The sequence below is a fragment of the Podarcis gaigeae genome, assembly GCF_964106915.1.
Source record: "Podarcis gaigeae genome assembly, chromosome: Z".
Taxonomy (NCBI): domain Eukaryota; kingdom Metazoa; phylum Chordata; class Lepidosauria; order Squamata; family Lacertidae; genus Podarcis; species Podarcis gaigeae.
The window spans coordinates 4480295-4503716 of NC_139691.1; the positions used below are offsets into that span (position 1 = coordinate 4480295).

General features: G+C 42.8%; 1 protein-coding gene and 1 long non-coding RNA gene across 7 annotated transcripts in view; one reads left to right on the top strand and one right to left on the bottom strand.

Annotated features, from left to right (window-relative positions):
• EEIG1 (estrogen-induced osteoclastogenesis regulator 1) overlaps nt 1-23422 on the bottom strand; it is a 52878-nt gene that overhangs the window by 7326 nt on the left and 22130 nt on the right. For 3 of the 6 annotated variants that reach the window (XM_083721844.1, XM_083721842.1, XM_083721843.1), the window contains exons 3-10: nt 16258-16378; nt 14893-14922; nt 8251-8367; nt 7606-7652; nt 5862-6037; nt 4200-4304; nt 3370-3559; nt 1918-2039 (exon numbers count right to left, since the gene is read on the bottom strand). In XM_083721844.1, coding sequence (XP_083577970.1) covers nt 1918-2039; nt 3370-3559; nt 4200-4304; nt 5862-6037; nt 7606-7652; nt 8251-8367; nt 14893-14922; nt 16258-16378 — 908 coding nt within the window. Of the gene's footprint in view, nt 1-1917; nt 2040-3369; nt 3560-4199; nt 4305-5861; nt 6038-7605; nt 7653-8250; nt 8368-8533; nt 8688-12166; nt 12278-14892; nt 14923-16257; nt 16379-23422 lie in introns of those variants that run through there. The other 3 variants (XM_083721847.1, XM_083721845.1, XM_083721846.1) reach the window with 3 other exon arrangements.
• LOC310836540 lies at nt 7-21206 on the top strand. Its single transcript, XR_014560124.1, has 3 exons — nt 7-945; nt 14478-14636; nt 20864-21206. It is a non-coding gene; the product is annotated as an uncharacterized lncRNA (long non-coding RNA).

Sequence of the window (23422 nt, forward strand, 5' to 3'; positions counted from 1 at the left end):
GTAAAGAACAAAGGAAGGGGAAGAGTGAAATATAAAACTGCCACAATCCCCAGAGGGTCTCCTGCTGGCTATGCAAAACTGCTGAGCAAGGGAAGGCATTTTCACAGTTGCCATTTTGCACAGCCATGAGATTACACCGTCTTCAGCATCAGAGAACATGCTTAGCAGAGTATTTGGGAAAGTGCTCTTCATACTGGGTTAGGCACTCTCAAGCTACAACAGTGAAAGTGCAGCACAGCAAACAGGAAGGAGGAAGCTGGGATGGCACCAAAAGGGAAGCACATCTCACACGCAAGAAATGCTTTCATATATGGAAGATCCCCTAGATAAAAATAAAGATTGTATTTAGAATGATAAAGCAGTTATCATTCTGGCAGTCTGGCAGGATTTTCTGTTAATAAGGATAAAACTAAAATGTTGGTAAAAAATATAGATCAGTGAAAGAGACTTTGCAAGAGGAATTGGGTGTTAAAGTGGAAAAAAGGTGAAGTATCTGTGTGGATATGGATAACAACTAAGAATGTATTGTTGTATCAAAACAACTATGAAAAAGTGTGGAATACTGGGGAACAGGACCTATTAAGATGGGATAGGAAAAAACTCTCATTAATGGGAAGAACCTCAGCTGTAAAAATGAATGTATTGCCTAAAATGTTATTTCTTTTGCAGGCAATACCGATAATAATAAAGCATGATTGTTTCAAACAATGGCAAAAATAATTAACTATATTTATCTGGCAGGGGAAGAAATCTAGAATAAAATATAAAATACTAAGAGATGTTAAAGAAAGAGGAGGATTTGCACTGCTGGATTTAAAATTATATTATGACTTATCATGTTTTATGTTGTTATGGGAATGGTTGCTATTGGAAAATACCAGATTGCTAGATGTGGAAGGATATGATATAAGGTTTGGATGGCATGCATATCTGTGGTATGAGAAGGTAAAAGTCCACAGATAATTTTTAAATGTATTATAAGAAGCTGTCTATACAAACCTATTGGAAAGAAAAGCGCCATTGCGGCTATCCCCCACAGAGGCATGTGCACAAAAGAAAACAAATATGGGGGCAAAATGGGGACCTTATAGAGATATATTAAGTTTTTCCTGAAGCTGGTTGTAAACTTAAAAAACAGTAAGAGATCCAACAATGGATGTGATTGGTGTCAGTACTGTCAAGTAAACGAAATATTTAAAAAAGATATGTAGAATGGTTTTACAGAATTTGAAAGGTCAGAATTTGAAATCAAACTGTTAGCGGTTAAGGTAAAACTGATCCCAAGAAAGTATAAACTGTTACTGGAATGGGAAGCAAAAGATGAATGGTTAAATCAGTCATGATACAATGGGTCAAAGATTTAGGGCATAATATTGATATGCCTTCATGGGGAAAACTGTGGAGAGTAAATCTGAAATTTACTCCTGTTATGCATTAAAGGAAAAAGTATATTAAAATGATATACAGATGGTATCTAACACCAGACAAATTGGCAAAGATGTACAAGATGGTATCAAAACAAATGGTGGAAATGTAAACATAATGAGGGAACATTTATTCATATGTGATCAACATGTGAAAAAGCCAAACGTTTCTGGGAAATGATACACAATGAAATGAAAAAATGTTTAAACTGGTAATTCCCCCAAAACCTGATGCTTTCCTTTTAGGGATAATAGGGTCAGAAACCCCCCAAAAGATGATAAACATATTTATGTATGCAACAATAGCAGTCAGAATCTTGTATGCGCTACAATAACCCTACCATTAAAATTGGTCATTTCTTCGTCAGAGGGCAAATGGGCAAATTTAGCAAGGGATCAAATACTTTCCCCCCTCACTGTAGGAGGCAAAGCCTTACAGAAAACAAACCTGAAGACCTCGGGAACAGAGTCTAGTAAATACTAGTAAACTCACCTTCAGTGTTGCTGACATCCGTGAAGTCCTGACTCTGCATGATTTTCTCCACTATGTCATCTGCATCGATCCGGGTGTCATCCACCCAGGTGGGATGGCTTTCCACAGAATCCTTTTTCCTCCTTAGGAATAGAATATGGAAAAAAACAGAGAAAAGTGAAGGAGGGAGGCTATTCTGATAATGAAAACCTCAATTTCTGCCTGGAAGGGAAAACACGAAGTTCTGCTTTTATATCCAAGAATTTATGTCCCACATATTTAAGCATCACTTTTAAAATTTTAACCTACTGCAGAAAATTGGCGCTGTGGGTTAAACCACAGAGCCTAGGACGATCAGAAGGTCGGTGGTTCGAATCCCTGCGACGGGGTGAGCTCCCATTGTTTGGTCCCTGCTCCTGTCAACCTAGCAGTTCGAAAGCATGTCAAAGTGCAAGTAGATAAGTAGGTACTGCTCCGGCGGGAAGGTAAATGGCGCTTCTGTGTGCTGCTCTGGTTCACCAGAAGCGGCTCAGTCATGCTGGCCACATGACCCAGAAGCTGTACGCCGGCTCCCTCGGCCAATAAAGCGAAATGAGGGCCAGAACCCCAGAGTTGGCCACTACTGGACCTAATGGTCAGGGGTCCCTTTACATTTACCTTTAACCGCCCATTTGGCCTGTAAGACAATTTTGGACAAGCCATGCCCACCTGCACTACACCTGATGTCATATATGTAGGGTAGGCAAAGCCAAACCAGAAGGGTCTTTGCAGGCACTGCAGATTGTAGGCACAGTGAAAGGTGCATTGCATAGCCACTCTCAAGCATGAGACAACCACCTGGTTGTTGGGTGCTTAGGAAGCACTATGCAAGGGACTTTGGCATGTGTCAATCACCTGGCACAAAATGATTGACAAGCCAGTTGTACTGCCCACCTGCCAAAGCTAGCCAGTGGGGGGAGGGGCAGAAATAAATATAATATATCTGGCCACCAGGATTTCACTGTGCAGGTCTGGAAACTCTGTTCATTGCAGCAGGCAGCCCAGAGCTAGAAGAACCTGAATTCTGATTCAGAAAAAGGAGAAATGTGCCCAGATTACTGAGCAATGCCATTAACTCAGTGACATAACACATACTTTGAATGAGTAAGATCCCAAACATAGACTCCATCACGTGCAGTTTAACTAGTGGTGGAGAACATGTAGCCCACCTGATGTTGCTGGACCAGACCTCCCAGCGTGTTTGGCCACTTGTTGGTTGGGGCTGATGGGAGCTGAAGTTCAACACCACCTGAAGGGCCACAGATTTCCATACCATTGAATTAAAGCGTCTTGGGGATCCATGGTCTTAATCTGGCATAAAGAAGTTTCATATGTGCTCCAAGAGACACAAATGAATTTTCTCCCATTGCACCAGTGATGGGAAACCTCCAGCACTATAGATGACTTCCATTACACCAACCAACCGTTTCTCACCTGGATGATCTGTCCAACAGAAGGTTTGGTCTTGGTGGGCGAGGTGGTTTCTCCGGCTTGTGCTCCCGCTCACCCTCCGGGCACTCCACTGTCATGCTAAGTCCTCCTGAGGCGCTACTGCTGGTGGATGTGTTGCGGCGGTGGGTCAGGTCAGACAAGCTGGAGGATCGTGAATGCTCGGTGCTGTAGCCTGTGAATAGATGTATCAGGTACTACAAGCAACCCACTTTTCCACACCACAGCCACCAGGCACAAGGGTTTGCATGCAGTTTGCTCCACAAACAAGGAAAGCTTTAATCTGCTTATAAACAGGACAATTCTTGCTCCAAGTATATCCTTCATGTATTGTCAACACCAGTCTTCACCAACTGGGTGCCCTCTAGATTTTTGGACTGCAAGTCTCCAATGAGAATCAGAGTCCAAAATATTTGGAGGCTTCCTGGTTTGCGAAGAATGTATTGTCTGAATCAGTGGTTCTCAAAGGGTGTGGTGCGTTACACTGGTACGGCAAGTGTGGCAGGAAGATTCAAGGACAGTCACACAGTGAGCTTCACGGTTAATTTGGGACTAGAACCAGGCCTTCCAGGTCATACCCCAACCCTCTTACTACTACATACTGGCTCTTGGACAGTAACACAGAGCTGTGCCCCACCAAAGAGAGATGTTTGTGCTTGGTTGTTGTTTTTTAAAAGCATTGTACCAAAGAATTTTATGCTTTCTAGAGTTCTGCAATTGCAGCAAAGATAGAATTAAGCAAAATTAAGCGCAGCAAGGAACAACTGCAATGTACTTTGCATTTCCCTGGCAAGCTATGCAACAAGCAAAGTTACCAGAGATTTTGGATTGCTGGCTGGCGTAGCTTGAATTCCGTGAGTGTCCGGAATGGAATACTTCATCAGGACTTGACAGGTTCTGGTCTGGTTCTTCTGTTACACCTGATAAGGAAAGGAGACAAGGACATGGAAATATGCTGGGAGATGTCAGCTATGTGGTTTCTCTTTCTCTAGAAAAGTTCTCTAGAAACAGGATTTGTTTCAACTGGCATGTAGTGAGGAAGCCATGCCATCAAATGTCAATATTATCTGTGTAAGAGGAGCAACAGCTCTGGAACTGCCAAGCAACTTCCCACAACGATAGCATGAGGCATTCCCTTGGACTGCCCCGCCCCCTTCCTGAGAGATCAGCCAATTCTTGAACGGGTCTGACCCTTCAAGTTTACTGGGTGAGGTGTATCATTTGATTCTGTACAGCAGTGGTGGGGAAATTCTAGCCCCTTGGCTCCAATTGGGCCTAGTAGTGGTCACAAACCACAGCCGCCAGCCCAACACTTGACATATATGTGACATCAAATGTGAGGCAGGTAAAGACTTGTCTGGTATTGACTGCACTAGGAAGTTCCTCATCACTACTGAGAGCAAGTGTCTTTGGAATTGTTCCCCAATGTAGTAGTAGTAGTAATAATAATAATAATAATAATAATAATAATAATAATAAAACCCCAAAGGATTTTGATGTCAAAGTTGGTCCATGGAGCAGGTTAAGAACAAGTCCACCCACTGTATCCCGTTTCCTTCCCCTGCTGCAAAGGATTCCATTTTTAAAAAGCTCAGCACAACCATCTGGAAGTCAGCACACTGCATTCCAAAGGTGGATTTTTTTTGCCTTTGCTCCCCTTTTGTGCTTCCTATTTTAAGACCTCTCTCATGCAACAGAGCAGGCACATCGTTGCACTATTCAATGTTAGCACATGGTGCAGACTGGCAATTGCCCAAGTGGAAAGGGAAAAGATACAGTAGTACCTCATGTTACAGACACTTCAGGTTACAGACGCTTCAGGTTACAGACTCCGCTAACCCAGAAATAGTACCTCGGGTTAAGAACTTTGCTTCAGGATGAGAACAGAAATCACGCGGCGGTGGCAGTGGGAGGCCCCATTAGCTAAAGTGGTACCTCAGGTTAAGAACAGCTTCAGGTTAAGAAAAGACCTCCAGAACAAGTCTAAAAATGGAAGGGTAGCGGTAGAGCACATGTTCTGCCTATAGGAGGTCTCAGATACAATCGCAGGCATCCCCAGATGGGACTGGGAAAGACTCCCTCCTTTCTGAAACCCTGGTGAGAGATTAACAGTCAGTATAGACAACACTGACCATGTTGGACCAATGGACCAATTTGGTATAAAGTGGCTTCCTGTGTTCGCTGAAAGGTAGGGGAGCTGTTCTAGGCCCAGACAAAATAGTCCGGCACAAGGAGAGAACCAAGTGGAGAACAGTGGTCAATAAATAGTAAATAAACTTGTGCAGAAAAAGAGGAATGCTGCAAATAGAAGAAAAGATACTATTTGCAGAAAAGAGCTGAAGCACTTAAACCCAAAGAACAGCAAGCTTGATGCTAATTCAGAACATGGTGGAGATTAATAATAATAATAATAATAATAATAATAATAATAATAATAATAGTTATATAGCAAACGTGCTTCAGAAAAGATATATTACCTGTGCCCGAACCAAGAATGGTGGGTCTGGGCTTGTTCTGACGGACTGAACCAATGGTGGCAGATGTGCTACTGGTGGGAGTTGTGCTGCTGCTGGTCGTCCCCTCCCCTTTACAGGTCAACTGCAGGGTAGAGTCCTGGCCTGGTATAGTAATTGATTTGGCTGTGGACGGAGGCCTACAAAAAGCAAACACACAGAGAGAGTTTAACAAGATGCACACAGCGATCTAGGAACATTAGCAGTAGTCAGTCAGCCAGGGAACGTTAGCACTGATCATTTTGCTTTGCTGCATTACAAGGAAGGAAAGAGACAAGCAGGTTGTAAATAACAACATAACAGAAAGAAGGGAGGGAGAAAGAGTTGCTCATGAGAAGCTGAGGCCCTTGCTGGTATGTCCTTGAAAAAAATTCCATAACAGCTGTGTAAGTGAAGTATGCAATATCATATGAAGTAAAACACTAGCAAGCCGAGAGTGAAATATTTTAGCATGTAAACAGAGGGTTCTGATGTGGCAATGAGGGCTCCATTTTGAGTATACTGTACAGCATTAAGACATCTTCCACAGCAAACAGAAACAACCTGATAGTCTTGAGACATAATTGCATTTTACTTCCCTTCTCCCCTCAACCTAATGAAGGAGGACAACAGGGAACCATGTGACAGGTACTTTAAAATGGTTGTTACATAGCGTCTGTAAGCAGCAATGATTTGGCCAAGTGGTTCTCAGGAAGAGAAACTACCTGTTGTGAGGCAACAACAGAAAATATATCCTTTAGCAGTAGCTGTTGAAGCAGAAGTACCTTGTGAATAAGTGATTATTGACTGGCTAGCAGCCCTCTCCAAAGTCAGCAGCCCCCGTACACGCCGTGCAGGGGCTCTTAAACCAGCCAGCAACAACACACAGGCACAGCACTGACAGAAATGCCAGAACACAGAACACACAGAAATGTGTGTTCTCTCTGAGGCAGCCACACAAGGGTGAGATCTTTTTAGTGGCGGCTCCCTCTCTGTAGAATGCATTCCTCAAAGAGTTGCGCTGGGTGCCATCAGGGTCAACCTTTAGACACTGGGTGACTCTTAATTGGGGTGTAATTTGCTTGTATTGGTGTTCATCTTTTAGTAGAGTAGGGTGGAATTTGTCCTTTTTATGTTACAGCAGGATAAGCACTTTTAGTCAAGAATATTCTTTTATCTTTTTGATTTGTTTTCAATTTTAGAATTATGTAGGCTTTTATACATGTAAGTCGCTTTGAGACATTTTAGGCAGTAAGCGACGAATGCAAGTGATAGTGATGATTTTGTTACTGGTGAAAGAAGCACTGGAATCCTGGACTCCTCTGGGAGGAAGGGTGGGGGTATAAATCAAATGAATTAATAAACTGAATGAACCAATACTCTCGTGGCTGCCCCATGGCAGCAGCCAGCCGTTCCCACCAGCAAACAGCTTTACTATAGCCACTGTTGAATGTCACCCTGTAGAGAGGTGACCTCCAACAGGCAAACACTCAGAATTACATCCCAAGCCACACACCCTGCTCAGAAGTCAGAGGGAAACAGGCAAAGGCATGTCAATCCTGGGCTTTGCACACGGCTCCTCATCATCTCCTTCTAGAGTAGAAGTGTTTGGAAGCACAACAGCAGACATAATTTTCTCTCTGAACTCTGCCTGTTTTTCTCAAATCCCTTTGCTGACAAAATAATGGTAAAACAAAACAAAACAAAACAAAACAAAACAACCACTCACGTTTTGAAGCAAGGATCTCCAGAGAGCAGCGACATGCCAATCGTTACCTGAGGAAGATTGAAATGAAAGTCTTGAAAATATATATGTAGACCACCCTGGTAATTCATAAAACAAAAACAAACAAACCATAGTTTTAAAACCAACCAGAGTTCTGGGTTTAGAAGTTATTGGGAACTGTCATTGGGTTTTTTCCCCTTTTCCCTTTTTAAATGGAAGCAGAGGCTTTCCATCTCTTTCTGGCCATAATAAGGGAAAGGGAAGGGTGCGCTTGCAAGTCCTTGGCTTGTTGCAGTTTGTTACCATAGCAGGAAGCCATGGTTTCCCTTTACGTCTGAAGCAAGTCTAAAGGAACTAAAATTGCCCCTAAAAGCGATGACAGCATAGCACTAGGCAATGTGCGTGGATATATATTTTTGCTGATCATGTAGTTCTCCACATCCTATATGGGAAACTGTTTTTTCCCGTTGGGTAGGGAACCAGCAGCTTCAAGTTCCTCCTTTCAGCACCCTACTGCCAAGACACACCAGAACCGGAAGAAGTAAGAGGTTGGGGAGGGGGTGGAGAAGAGAGAAGGATTTTAAATATATACACATTCAGGCTGAAATTCAGAAACAGCACCTGTCCATGGAATTTCTTAGCATTTACCTTCAATATGGAATTATCCTGCCGAGTATTCTTGGTGTCATATCCCTCCAGCAAGCAGCATCTGACAGTGAACCCGGAGCCTGCAAATTCTGCTAGATTCAGATCAGCAAAACCCAGCTGTAAAGGCAACAGAGTCAAGATGAGCAAAACTCCACGTGAATGCACATGCATGCACACACAAACTGCACTGCACAGTAAACAAGAAAAAAGAAGAGCACCAAGTGGGACAGGACCAGAATTTGCAGTATCCAAATCCCATTTTGGAACATGCCCTGTTCCTCACCTGGAGGAAACTTTCAGAAAAGGTTTGTTCAGGAAACATTTACAGAAAGGGTGGAAGAAACAGAACTGCTGTTCTGGCAAGGACAGCGTTAACCCGCCTGGAGTCATTGCATAACCAAGGACATAGAAGACACTAGGGTCAGTGATGTGGAAAAACACACACTCCTATGTGCGTGCGTGCGCGCGCGCGCGCACACCCCCCCCAACATAATAAAACACTCTTTGTATTATGCCACCCCAGAATGCACTGCAGCAAGCATGCCAAGAGATGAAAGGATATTGCTGTAGATGAAAATCAGTGCACAGTTCCTAAGGAACAAGACTGGGAGATTGCACGGAAACAAGGCTTCAGACTTATTTTAAAATTCTGAGGAATGAGTTAGAAATGCTCTTGTACAGCAAGCCATATGGTGAAGTGGAGGAACTTGCCACTAGAGTATGAGATGTCCAACTGACATCAAGCTATAACATTTTCACATACTGATCCATCTAAAGATAGCAAAGGAAACTTTTAGGGGATATGTTTCGAGGAGTTAAAAATCCATTATTGTCTCCAGTTATGAGAAGGACTGAATGCAGCTGTGAAGGGGGGGGGCAGAGGATGATACCAACATTCTTATAAGCCACGTTTCTACATAAATGGCCTTCCAAATCAGATTACAAATGAAACAAAAAGTACAATAGCACAAAATTTAAAAATGCAAGCCAACAACACTATATATATGTATGTATGTATCTCAATCACAGAAATATAACAGATGGAAATCTTGTCTGGAAAGCCAGTGCAGGGGAGAAATAGGTCTCTGAGGCCTTATGCAAAGCCTAAATTGCAGGTACTGAGTGCTGGTCCAATAGGAGGGAGTTTCACAACCTCTGGGTCACCCACCTTACTGACAGGAGAGGATGGACACCCCAGGAGAGCCTCCGAATCAGGCCTTAGGGCGCTGATTGGTATAGGTTCATGTGGTCTAATGAACAGCTTAGAACCAAAACCATTTAGGTATTTTACTTAAGCAGATTTAAGCCCGTTATAGGATATATTTAGCGTCAAACATAATTTGTTTAGGGTTTCCATCGCCTGATAAAGAAGAATTCTGAAGGCAGGCTTTCTCCTCCCTTTCCCTTTCCCCCATCATATGGGACAAATCACAGTAATTGCTTGCAAATTTTAGTATTGGCACCACAGTACAATCATACTGGAGGTGTGGCCACTTTTAACAGGGTGTAAGGGGTAGGACAACTTTGTTTTGGACCCAAACATGCAACACGTGGCTAAGGTGTAATGGTGGAAGCTCCCAGCTTTCTTGTATCTGACACCGCTTCAGTAACTAGTTCTATGGCAGTCATGTCCAATGTGTCGATCGCGGGAGTGATTCTGGTCAATCTGTCAATCTCTCTCTCTGGACCCAAACCAGCTCTTTCTGTCTCTGAGGGCTTCTCTCTCTCTCGCTCGCTCTCTCTCTCTGAAGGAGAAGCCAGCGAGTGCAAGGCGGGAGGAGGTCTACGCAGATGGGGAGGCTGAGCAAGAGAGAGAGCGAGAGAGAAGCCCTGCACGCTGGCTCCTCAAGAGAAAGGGCTGGTTTGGGTCCAGAGAGAGAGAGCGTGCATGCAAGAGACCACAGTGAGGCTTACTCCCAAGTAAACACGTGAGAGGGAGGGGGGGGCCCTTCCTAGCTGCTGCCATCCCGCCCACATTGAGAGATTTACTTCCGAGAAGACGTACAAGAGGATTGGGCAGAACAAAACTGAAGGGCGGGGGGGGGGGGGAAATTCTGGAATGCATTGATGGGGAAACAAAAATCCTACAGGGTGTGCAGTGTGTCCCCCCTCCTCCCCGCTCTAAAACAGCCGGCCTTTATCTACAACACCACCCCATCTGCGCTAGTAGTTTGCAGCAGCAGAGGGGATGTGGGGATATGTGTGTGTGTGTGTGTGTGTGTGTGTGTAGGGAGGGAGGGAAGCCCTGCCACTGGCTCCTCAGAGAAAGGCCTGGTTTAGGTTTACTCAAAAGGAATGGATGGGTTGGATCCAAGGGAAAGGGCTTCTACAGGTTTCACCGAGTTCTTAAGGTGGTGCATGGAGGCTGTCAACTCTTCAGTTGAGTTTACCCAATTTCTGTTTCAAACTATTGGGGAAACCGCTGTGGCTGACATGTGCCTGACTCATTTGAAAAACAGCAAGAGCCCTGGGGTACTTTAAAGACTTAACACATTTATTATGACATGAGCTTTTGTGAACAACAATCCGTGCATCGTGTTCTGATTATAATGATGATAATAATAATAATAATAACCTGTCCTCAGTGTTATTTTCTTATGTTATTACAAGTATACAAAGCATGTATTTTTAAAAATATATTGATTTATGATGAACTTTTCAGATTTTATGGAATGATTATCATTTGTTACTACTTTTATCATAAGCTCAGCCAAATATGATATGTTTAAGTTGAAGAATGACAAGAGGAGAGTGTGGTAGATCACTGCCAGTTTTTGATCCTGGATAGTAGATCAAAGCCTCCTTGAAGTTGGACATGCCTGTTCTATGGTCACTCAGATACTCCACCATAAAGGTAAAGGTAAAGGTACCCCTGCCCGTACGGGCCAGTCTTGACAGACTCTGGGGTTGTGCGCCCATCTCACTCAAGAGGCCAGGGGCCAGCGCTGTCCGGAGACACTTCCGGGTCACGTGGCCAGCGTGACAAAGCTGCATCTGGCGAGCCAGAGCCGCACACGGAAACGCTGTTTACCTTCCCGCTGGTAAGCGGTCCCTATTTATCTACTTGCACCCGGAGGTGCTTTCGAACTGCTAGGTTGGCAGGCGCTGGGACCGAGCAGCGGGAGCGCACCCCGCCGCAGGGATTCAAACCGCTGACCTTTCGATCGGCAAGTCCTAGGCGCTGAGGCTTTAACCCACAGCGCCACCTGCGTCCCGATACTCCACCATACCAGCTAGTAAACAAGCAAGTATTGACATCGAACATTTCAAGGATGTTCAAAGCTCTTAGCATATGTTATGTTAGGATGTAATGTTGCCTTGGTTGCTTTTCCTTAAAATAGATGTATCAGTTAAGGAGCTCAGTATTTGCTGAGGTGTGGCACAGAAGTAGGAAGAAGGAGGTGGCTTGTTTACACTCATCTGGTGAGTTTGCAACTGAGGTGAGATCTGAACTGAGGACTTCCTCAACTCACTGTTCACACTCTTAGGCAACAGACTTAAACTGCTAAACCAATCATCCTGTCACCCCTCTCATATTCTGGGAGGGGAGCTAGGGTTAATTATTGGTACCTTCACTGAAATAAAATTCCCAGGATTTTGTGTGGAGAAATCGTAATAGTGAAAATGATATTTGTAGGTTTGTAGACAAGAGGTGCTCTTAGCTGTTACACAATACTGGTTACCTCTTGCTTGGTCTTTCATGTTTCCAAGCTCTCATCTTGGGAAATGTGGGATAGGACAAATAACTCTATGGTATCTTTTGAGAGGGAAACATTTCCATGACCAAATGATGGTAAAAGAAATGCGAGCAGACATGCACTGAATTAGTCTTTAACAATTCTGTGAGTTTGTTTTCACAGACAATGATACATCTTCGGAGTTTCTTTCATTTAAAATTGTTTAAAAACATTTCCACCTGGTGTGTCCTCAACATGCCTTGGTGGGGAACCTTTATAGCTCCTGGTCCACATCCTTACCAGACTCAGCCTTGTGGGCCAAATTTGAGTGTGGGCCAAACTTGTGGGCCAAATGTGAGTGTGGCCACTGACCTGGCACTCACATGGCGTCATTATGATGTCATTTGATTGTCAAGTGAGCAGGGCTGCCCACCTGTCAAAATCCCTCAAACAGTTTTGCAATTCTTTCTACACTTCCCTTTTAAATCCAATGTTGGAGGTTTAAAAGAGGAATACAGGGAGACTTGCAAAGGCCAGAGCTTGAAGCCTGTCTTAAAGCTGCAAAGCAGCCTTTGAAGTAGTCTTGAGAGCAGGAGGGAGCTTGCTTCAAAGTGTGCTTTTGCCTGGCACTCTAAGATTGAATCTGCTGCCTCCTTTCTGGGGAGAAAGAAAGGTGATTTTGCTAGCAAAAGCAATGGAGGTAACTTCCTCTGCCTTTGCTTGCAAAATGCTGCCTTTTAAGATTGTAGCAAGATGGGGACTTAGAAGGAAAGAAGGAGGAAACTTGCAAAGGCTTCTGTGAGTCTCCCCACTTCCCTTTTCAATCTTCAGTCTCACATTGATGTTTAATTTCCATTCATGATCAGAAAAAAACAACCATGTTAGGAATAGGATCATGCACCCAATGCAACGTTGGGAGTCGTAAGAGATGGAGTTCAACATCATCAGGAGGCCCACAAGTTATCCATCCCTAGACTAAAAGCAAAATGGGTAGATAATAGCAGTTCAAATTGTGATCTGATCTTAAGCTTCTATTAAAGGCTCATGAAAACACAACAGACTCAGCCAGGCACCTATGAGACCTTCATTGCCCTAGTTATGAGTTATGGCACTAGCAACAGGGTACTTCAGAAAGCAGCTACAGAACATTTGAATTCTAAGTGGTGAACCAGGTGTCCTGCTTTTACATGATCTACACATCATAGACCCGTGCACCCCCTCAAAGGCAAAGACATCTCCAAAACATGACAAGCTAGTTTTCTGGAACTTGCCCCAATACATTCTTCCACTTGTGCATTTCATTTTCTGTTTTAACATGACCACACACCCACTGCTTACTCCTGCTATAAAACGTCACCTGGCTTTGTCATTATGGGTGGCATTTCCCAGATGGCAAATCTCACCACACCCTTCTCACATTAGTCAACAGCTTGGAACCCTGAGGGAACAAGAGGATTCCTTCAGATGTTTGATTCAGGGAAATGGTGACCTATTTTTTCAGCATACCCCGCTTCTCCCTTTTAAAGTCACTTATCCGTTCTTAATTCATGCTAGTGAGTGCTTCCCAGACTGAAATACAAAGAGGGAGGACCCCTCCGTCATGGAAAAGTCTTCAATTCTCCACTATGCATGAAAGCAGCCTTTGGCAACCTGGTGCCCTCCTACTAGGGCTAGTGGCAATTGTAGTCCAAAATATCTGGAGGGCAGCAGGTTGGTGAAGGCTGCATTAACACATAGCAGAGAAATGTGGGGCTTTTGCTGGCTGCAAAGAAGACCAAAGAAAAGATGCTGTGGGTTCCTAACCCAGTAGCCACCAATGCTATGTGTAATACATGCTGAGGTCTAAACTTTTCCCAGGAAATGGATCCCTGAGAGCAAATAGATAACTGAAGACAGCCAAAAGCTGCTAGAGGAAGGGCAATGCTTTTAACAAAAGGATGTTCAGATATAACCTTTCAGAACAGCTTCCTTAATTTTCATTCCATAGCCAACTCTGCCATCCGGTTCAGAACCTAGTGTTTTCTCTACATCAGCACATCCATCAGATCTCTCCCAAAGAAATAATTTAACTGAGTACAGAGATCTTGGGAGCCTGGCTTTTGAACAGTACATGAACCCAGCTTAAAAGCCAGACACTAAAAAGGGGCATACCTAATGAATCAAAGATGAGGAACCTCAGGCCCAGGTGCCAAATGTGACCCTCCAGGCCTCTCTATCTGGCTCTTGAGATCTTCCCCAGCCACACATCCTCACCCCAGGCCTCACCCCTCACTGGTGTTGCTTCACACACTCCTTGGATGTTTTTGTTTGCATAGAATGTGGTCGCTAAATAACACTTTCTGGTAGAGATGGTTCATGGCCCCAACCCCCAAAACACTAGTCAGCCTCTGAAATGACACCCAAGATGCATGGGTGGGTCATTCACATCAACTTCCTAAGCCCAACAGAGCCAGTCTTCCATTATTTTAAGTGTTTTAAATGGCAGAAATTACAGAGTCCTAGAACTGCAGGGCAACCCATTGACAGAAAGTGTCCTTTTTTTCTCTATAGGCACTAAGAATGTGGTGTCATTATCTTAAAAGAAAGACAACAACAGGTAAAGGAGAGCTGATATCCACCAGGAACCAACAGGTGCAACAGCTGAAAACAGAGGGAGACACAAGCCAACTCCGTCAGAAAAGTGTAATTTAGGGGGCTACCCATTCCCAGGTACAAAGTACACCCACATCTCTGAGTTTCCCAGAACTATTTTGCCAGACTCTGTAAGACAGCATCATTGGCCATCCTCTCCCTGGTTCAGTTCCCCACCTGCATTAAGGGGATAATACTAAACTACCTTACAGGGCTGTTGTAAAGATTGCCAAGAATGCATTCAAAGTGTTTTGTATGCTCAAAAGCTCATTATTCTACAATTACAAAGAGATGATGTAAAGTTTGGTTTTTCCCTGCTCATAATCCATCTTACCTTGGAATAAGTTTTCCCTCCCTTCAGTTCCTGTAATGAGAAAACAAAAAGAGGACAGAAGAGTTTCATTACAGTAATTATAGCAAAGGCATCCCTCTCCTTGCCTGAGTGTAGTGACTGTACATGGTGAAAATACCTTTCAGTGCAATGAAAGGAATATGCAGTACTAACCATTCATCCACTGCTTGAAACAATTGCTGCTTTCCTAGCTATTTAAATTGGGTGCATTAGCTTCTCTGTTAAAAATGAGGTACATTTAGGGCTAGTCAAGCAGCAGCCACTTAGGACTGACATGCATTACGTGTGTTTGTGGGGTGGGGGTGTTAATCAGACACCTCTAAGTTACCTGGTTTTATTATACTGTATTTACTTTTAAAATGTATAAACCTTTTATCTAAAAGACATTCTAAAACCAACCAACGACACACAAAAAAAGTAAAAGGAATAAAACCTTTAGACTAACTAAATCTGCTAAATATATTGGAAAGTTGTTTGCCTGTTTGCTATGCATTTGGACACCCCTTAATAATTCTGTATTATGGTTTCTGAGATAAAGAAGCAAGTTTTCATCTATGGTTGAAAGCAACTGGACGCCATTTTGAAGCAAGATGGCAGACAACCTTTCAAAACTGCACTGTTTTTGTTTCTTAGAATTCCTGAGCAATGCCAGGTACAAGGCTGCTACTATACCATTATCTAAAATTCATGGGAAAATAAAAAGGTTTTAAACCAGGATCAAAAAACAAAAGACAGTCTCAGCACCAGACCTATCTACACTAGGAGGGCATTCCAGAGTCAGAGAACCACCACAGGAGCAGCTCTTTCTTTTCCACATACTTGATGTACTTCTAAAAACTGCACATAGAGAAAGACCCTCTCCGATGACCTTACTGCATAGGAGGCGCTCCTGTAGATATTTGAGCCCCAAGCCATTTAAGACTTTTAAAAGCAAGCACCAGGACCTTGAATTGGGCATGGTAATGAATAGGGAGCCAATGTAGTTCCAATGCAATCTCTACATCTTCCCTTCAGGAATAGGAACGCAAGAAATAATGCATTTTATCCAAAAATTCTGCCACAAATAGCAGTTTGTGGCCTTCTGTACAAGGAGTGGGGTTGGTAAGCAAGTTACAATTGTGGGGGAAACTCAGGGGAATTTGGATTTTTATACATATAGGCTCATACAGTTCAGGGGAAAGCTGGGGGTGGTGATAGAGGGAAATCGTATTCTTAGCTAAACAGAGAGAACAACAACTACAAAAACTATTTTAAAAAGGAATTATTGCTGGAGACTGTATTCCCCACTTAAAGCCATAGTTCTAGGTCATAAACCAAACAGGGGTAGAGTCAATGCGGGATACTCACCTTGCGGACAGACACACGGCAGATGCAGGGGTCCAGGAGGCCAGTGGCAGGATTGGCACTCATTTTACAGACAAAGGTAAATTTCTTCTTCCAGTGAACACAGTTCTCCTGAACTTCTTCTCTATAAAGAAAACAAAAAGAGGCAATGTTGAATTCAAACCACTTTGAACAGATTCCAGAACTAAGCTATCTTGGTTGTAGACTTCAAACCCAGAAAAAGAGAGAAAACATTACCTCTTACCCATTGTGTCCCTTGAGCTCTACATTTACTTTGGGAGCACATTTGTCTGCACGACACACACACACACAGAGAGAGAGAGAGAGAGAGAGAGAGAGAGAGAGAGAGAGAGAGAACAAGCCTAAAAGCTTAAGCACATGTGGGGGTCAGGTGGGATGAACATGTCATGAATGAAGGGCGGGCTACTGAAAGCAGCACACTTCACACACACACATTTTTATTGATTTAAGAAAAATTAGAAGTATCCAGGCCACACAGCAGGGAAGAGATGGAGGAAAAAGGGTAGGGTCACACACCCTCAGTTTTGGCCCTGCTTACAATCCCTGCCCCCTAAAATGGTGAATGTAGTGCGTTGACAGAAAACAAGTTTGCCCACCCCAGACCTACTGTTTTCCTCAGTGGCATAATAAATGTTTAATACAGTGGTACCTTGGGTTACATACGCTAACCCAGAAATAGTACCTCGGGTTAAGAACTTTGCTTCAGGATAAGAACAGAAATCGTGCTCCGGCGGCGCAACGGCAGCAGGAGGCCCTATTAGCTAAAGTGGTGCTTCAGGTTAAGAACAAGTTTCAGGTTAAGAATGGACCTCCAGAACGAATTAAGTACTTAACCCGAGGTACCACTGCAATCCCAAATCTCAAATGAACACATGGAGAACAGTACCCTACTTTCAGCTGAATTTACTCTGCCTTTTGGCCCAGTTTGGAGACTCTCTTTTTTACTGGCCTGTTGCCTCCATCAACCCAAACCAGAAATGCATGTTTTACAGGGGGGAAATGTGGGAAATGGCCCTGGTGACAGGACACCTGACAAAATAAATGGCTCAGGCAGAAACAGATTAAGAAGAACAACCTGGCTGGTGCAGGCCCTGGCTTTATGGCAAACCAACAGAAACATTAAGGCTGACAATAGACTGGGAGGAGGGGGCCGTGTTGCAGTGAAAAGGTTCAGGTTTTCATTTCTTCTCTGGGGTAAACCATCAACAGTAGTGGGAAAATAGGTAGAATTGGCCAGCTCCCTTTTCAGTGATAATAAACACAACTGTGAATGTGTACAAGTCAGACAGTGTGAATGAGAGGGTGTACTTTTATGAATCAGAAAGGCTTGTCTGATCAATTTGTGGGCCTGCCCACAGCTCTGAAGACAATTAACAGTTCAAAGTGTAATTTGGAGGGGATAAGAAGAAGAAAAAAATAACAGCACTGAGATTAGTGGAATACTTCTCTAGCTACCGGATAGAAATTTTCAAGCACAGAAGAAAAAGGAGTGGAGTGGGGGAGATAGTACCAAGAAGACATTAGATAAGATTGTGCTTCAATAATTAAATGCAGCTCTCTCTCCCCACCAATAATTAAATGTGGCTGTCTCTCCCTCATCCCTTTTTACCCTTAGGCACAGTGCAAGTGAACAGAAACAGAATCAGCTGTTGGCTGGTAGGAAGAGGGAGCTTTATCCACTGCTTGTTCTTTGCTTTCTAACATTTGATTATGACTAAAGGGACTCTTTTCAATGTTTAGGTTTGCGAATACACCCGAAAAAGTAACAAGCTCACAAAATGACATACTAGCCCACACACATTTATTATTGCCATTGTCATCATTATCCATTTATTACAGTCAGCAGATCATCCCAAAGCCAACACAGTACAATACCTTTATTAGGACTTTTTTTTAAAAAAACTTACAAAATGGCGGTAAAGTTACAGAATGGCAGCCATTCAGTGAGGCCTTCCTTGTGATTTTTTGGCCTTACTGATTCGGACCATAGACTCAGGTCTGAACTCCCACTTAGCCACAAAGCTCCCTGTGTGACTATGGACCGGCCACAGTCTGTCAGGCTAATCTACCTCATATGGTTGTTGAGAGGTTAAATTAAGGAGGGGGAGGGAGAAGAGAGTACTTTATGCCACCTTGAGCTCCTTGGGATAGAAATATAATAAAGTCAACTAAATTATGGGATAACCTGAACATTGCTGTAATGTGTGTCAAAAGTCTGCGTCACTCTAATACATTCTCTATATATTATTGGTGGTGGGAGGTGTGCTGCAGTACAATTCTAGAAATAAACTTTAATAAAACTTGGGTTATGGGGGGTATATTTTCTGCCTCCTCAGCTTAAGTCTTTAAAGTGAAGGAAATTACAGGGAGCATAATTTAACAGCTGACCTGGATGAGACCAAGAAAAATGTGTGTATAATCACAAAGGGTACAATTAGAGAGGGAGCATGCACACAGAATGAAGCCAACAAGGTGCCAGAAGCAAAGCACAAAGACAAGAGGAAAGTAACAACATTTCCCAACCAAGATTACAGGGCAACCCCAGCTTCACCCTAAATCAGATGCCAGAAATAGATGCATCCAATTTGAAAACAATGCCCTGTGAGTGAGAGCTGGGGTGGGAATAGATTAGACCAATGATTGGCCATTAGTGCCAGATCATCACTGGGCTTGCAAGTGTCTATCTAATATCATTAATACCTCCAGAAGCAATCATCATCATCATCATTATTATTATTATATTTCTGCCAGGCCAAAATATTCAGAAAAGAAGTAAAATATCCAAAAACCTACCACTGCACCCTGGAAATTTCTATGAGGGGCACAGAGGAAGGCCAAAGTATTATGTCTCTCTTCTAGCACCATTCACTTGCCTGAAGGCAACTTTCTGGCTCAGGCTACCAGGCTGGTGCTTAAACACAAGGCTATTATCATGGTTCCATTTTACTTATTGACACTAAATGTTCATATATTCTTAGAAAGAAAATGCCATTTTTGCTTTTTTTAAAGTTCCTGCAGTTACATACAGATCCAGTTTCCAGGACAGCTAATTTTGTGCAAGTACTTCCTTAAGAATTACGCTGAAAAACAGAAGTGGAAAAGCCCAAGTTTTTTAATGATGCACAAAGGTCAGATTTAGGCATCCCCATTTACAGATCCTTAAGTAATGGGGCAGAACAAACTTTATCAAAGTTCCTCAAATTTATCCAGGATGTATGGTATAACGAAGAAAAAAAACTGACAGGAGATTGTACAAAATGCAATTCACATATGCATATTCCCCTAGGCCTATTAGAGATTATGCATGGCCAGAGAATATACACAATTCAGATGAAATATGCACATTCCCCAAAGTCTGTTGGACATTATGCATACTGACCGAGAAAAGTGCACAATTCCCTCTTAGTGGATAGGTTACATGCACATTCTACATGAGACCAGGTGAATGTGCACATGGCCAATCATTATGCGCATTAACAACTCACATTCTGCTGAATATACATATGTGACACACACGTATTTCACATTTCATCCTCAGCACTAGGTACAAAAAGGGATCTCAGGTTGCAGTGAAAGACTATGGGGGAAAGAGAAAAAAGTATAGCAGCAGCCATGGCAGCTTTCCCACAGCATAACAGCTAGCATTTATTCAGATCAATAGCTTTGTTTACTTCTCATTTTCAGGGGTCATTGTGCCTTTGCGATATCTGCTTGATTAAAAGTTTTATCACTAAGATATAAATCTGGGTCAAACCCTCAAAAGCAGCACTAATCCTCTTGTGCTATTGCAACAGATGGCTCTGCGTGGCATGTTGGCCCACCACTTTGTTTGAGGATGCCCCAGTTAAGCACCAAGGCCATGTCACGCTACCTATTCTTAATCAGTAGGACAAGCCAACCTATCTGATAAAAAGTCATTCCCCCAGCCAATCCTAAAAATCCAGTATTGGAGGCTGTGTGCCTCTGAGTAGCAGTTGCTGGGAATCTAAGGTGTGGAGACTGCTGCTGTGATTAAGTCCGGCTTGTGGGCTTCCCATGGACTTCTGGTTGGCTACAGTGAGAACAGGATGCTGGACTAGATAGGCCTTTGTTCTGATCCAGCAAATCTCTTATGTCCCATTGTAAAAAAAAGTTAAGAAAAAATAGTAGCAGCAGCTGTTTTTCAAGTTTGTACTAACTTCCTTACTATGCAACTTGGTTAACTAGAAGAGTTCAGCCAGTTTCTTAATAGGGTTGCCAAATGTCCTCTTTTTCCAGGACACATCCACCTTTTCAAGGGAATGTAAAATGAGAGTAGTCATAGTGATCCATAGTTAAAAGTAGAAGTCGGCAAATGTGTCCTCTTTTTTGCTCTTCAAAATATGGCAACCCTACTTAATGTAATCCAACAATGGGCACCTTTGCTGGACACTTTCATCCTAGTGAAAGGCTTTCCTAATATTAGCACCATCAGCTAAAACATGTTTGTCTATGAAGTAAAAAGCATATTGCTGGACCTCATGATGGCATGACTCTCCTACTTAAGCCATCAGGCTGGGGTTAGGATATCTATAGAACCATCTACTCTTTTGTCCTCTTACCATTCTAGGTTCAGCAAGTGGGCATGTCAGAGACAGGACATTTTTGATGGTAACACCAACAATGTGGAATGCCATCCCAGGCTCTGCCACTGTTTGCAGTTGTTTCTCCAAAGCGACTTTCTCTAGAAAAATCAACCAAATCTCCCCTCCTGCTCCTTGTTCCTCGTGAGAAGCAATCCATTTGTTTGAAACCACACCATGTTTCTACCTGCTAATCAGTCAGATCTCCCTTCCTACTCCCTGCACACATGAGAGAAGCAATACATTTAACTGTGTGAAAGAGCTTCTTCACAGTTTGTTTGCAATATGTGTAATATTTGATGTGCTCCTCAGCACATCAAACAGAGCAGATGGAAAGGAAACACTTCAGTCAGTCAATCAATCAATCAATCAATCAATCAATCAATCAATCAGGGCAGTCTTGACCATGCCACTGCCCATGTATGAGCCAGTGGCAGCATTCAAAATTTGTCAGGCACCAGGCACATTTTGCACCTGGCTATTGGCCACTTGTGACCAAGTGAAGATGCCTGGGCGCCAGGATGGCACCTGATGTCTCCACCATCTGGAGCTGCATGCCTGGGGATCCTAGGATTTTGCCTGTTTTCTAACAACACACCCTGCAGAATTTTGTGATATTTTATCTGCACAATCAGAATTAATTTCATGTATCCAAAAGTCATATTGAAATATATGACTTTCAAGCTGTCTGGCCCCCAAATGGCAACTAGACATTCCGTTTTGATGACTATAACCCTAGTTTAAGGAGGCATTTGGTGCCTAGCTTATATACTGTATCTGGGTTTCAAAGACTGGCCAGTGAACCATCCTGTGATCTTTGAATGAAGGGCAGTAGACAAATCAAATCAAATCAAATCAAATCAAATCAAATCAAATCAATCAATCAATCAATCAATCAATCAATAAGATCCAACTTATTAAAAATCCCAGAACACAATAGGAAGGGCTCTGAATCAACAGCATTTTGTCTTGGACTGCAAGACGCACCTTTGACACAGCCAGTCAATGCTAGAAAGTCATTTGTTCGTGACTTCACTCACGTCATCCAAGACAAACAGCCAAACTTAACAGATGAACATTCAGCTGTTTTCATTCTCTACATGCTGTTTCTTTCCCAGAACACTGAAGTAATTATCCAAGCAAAAAAGAAGGGGGGAGCCTTTTCTAAAATGGAAAGAGTATGGCTCAGACACTGATGATGTAAAACTTTGTTATCAATACAAATCTTAAATTCAGTTGTTAATGCAAACAACTCAGATGTTCCACAGTGAGCATTTACTGAAGGTCACGCAAATGAGTTACCACATCCTCCTACCCATGAAGTTACACTCATGCTTTTATAACCCACACAACTACAAGCTATCTCCATCTCATTCTTCTATAGTCCTATGCTTACCTGACAAGGCTATATGGAATGCTAAACATCTGCTATTTATTTTGGAAAGTTATTGCTTGTTCACTATGCAAATTTTGTATGATGATTCCAAAGATTCAATAAGGTTTCTGCCTACATATGAATACTACTGGACACCATTTAGAATCAAAGTGGTGGATTGAACCTTTCAAAACGGCACTAATTTTAACCACCGATTGGATGAGGCCAATGCAGCTTGTTTTTCCAACATAGCAGTATATCACCAGACTGTGAGGTTTGGGCTGGTGATATACCTCAATGCTGAAAAACTGATATTGCCCAGCCCTAATCATGAGAGGTTGCTGACCAATTAGAATGTGAAGCCTGGAGAGTGGGATGTTCATTGTGGGGAAAGGTGGATATGTTTCCCAAGGAATGTCAACTTAAGTCTTAATCTAATTACCAGTGCAATAGGCCTGATGGAGGTGGTCCTACTGTCATTTTCCTAGATTTAATTAACAAGTGATTAAAGGGCATAGAAGTGAACACTTACATTAGGTCTGGCAACAGTTCTGGAGGTTTACTAAGCTTAAGCAGCCATCTTACCACATGAATAACTTCAATCTCTAGAAGGGTTAGTAACAAAATCTAGGAGTCATATGGCACCTTGAACCTAGGTTATGTTCACACAATGATATGTCTGGACAATTTTTTACAGGATTACAAAGTAAATGAAGACAAGATTGCCGATCTAGCTGAATATGGAGTATATGCTGTGCATAAAAGGCAAGTTCTTTTAAAATACAGAAATGATTAAATGGAAAAGCAGCCTAAAAGAGATGAGACTGCCGTTTCACGCTAGGAAAAGTAAAAACCAAACTTCAAAGCAATGCTAGAATACACAGCTAAAATGCACTGAAGTTCCCATTAAACTATGTTTCTCAGTAAAAAAAATGCCTGCTGGGAACAGAAAGATGGCCACATTCAAATGCAGCACAAATCCATGAACAGTAATTAATTAAATAAATTAGCCTGTTGTACAAGCTGGAGCCTGAACATTCCCTGCTTCCTTCCTTCAGCAGGAAAACAAACCATGGAGCAGCTGGCTATGTGTAAACCATTGCTCACAGTTCCTTCCTCCCAAACTAACCTGACTGTGAAACCAAGCACAAGCCTTAGCTTCAGATCACTT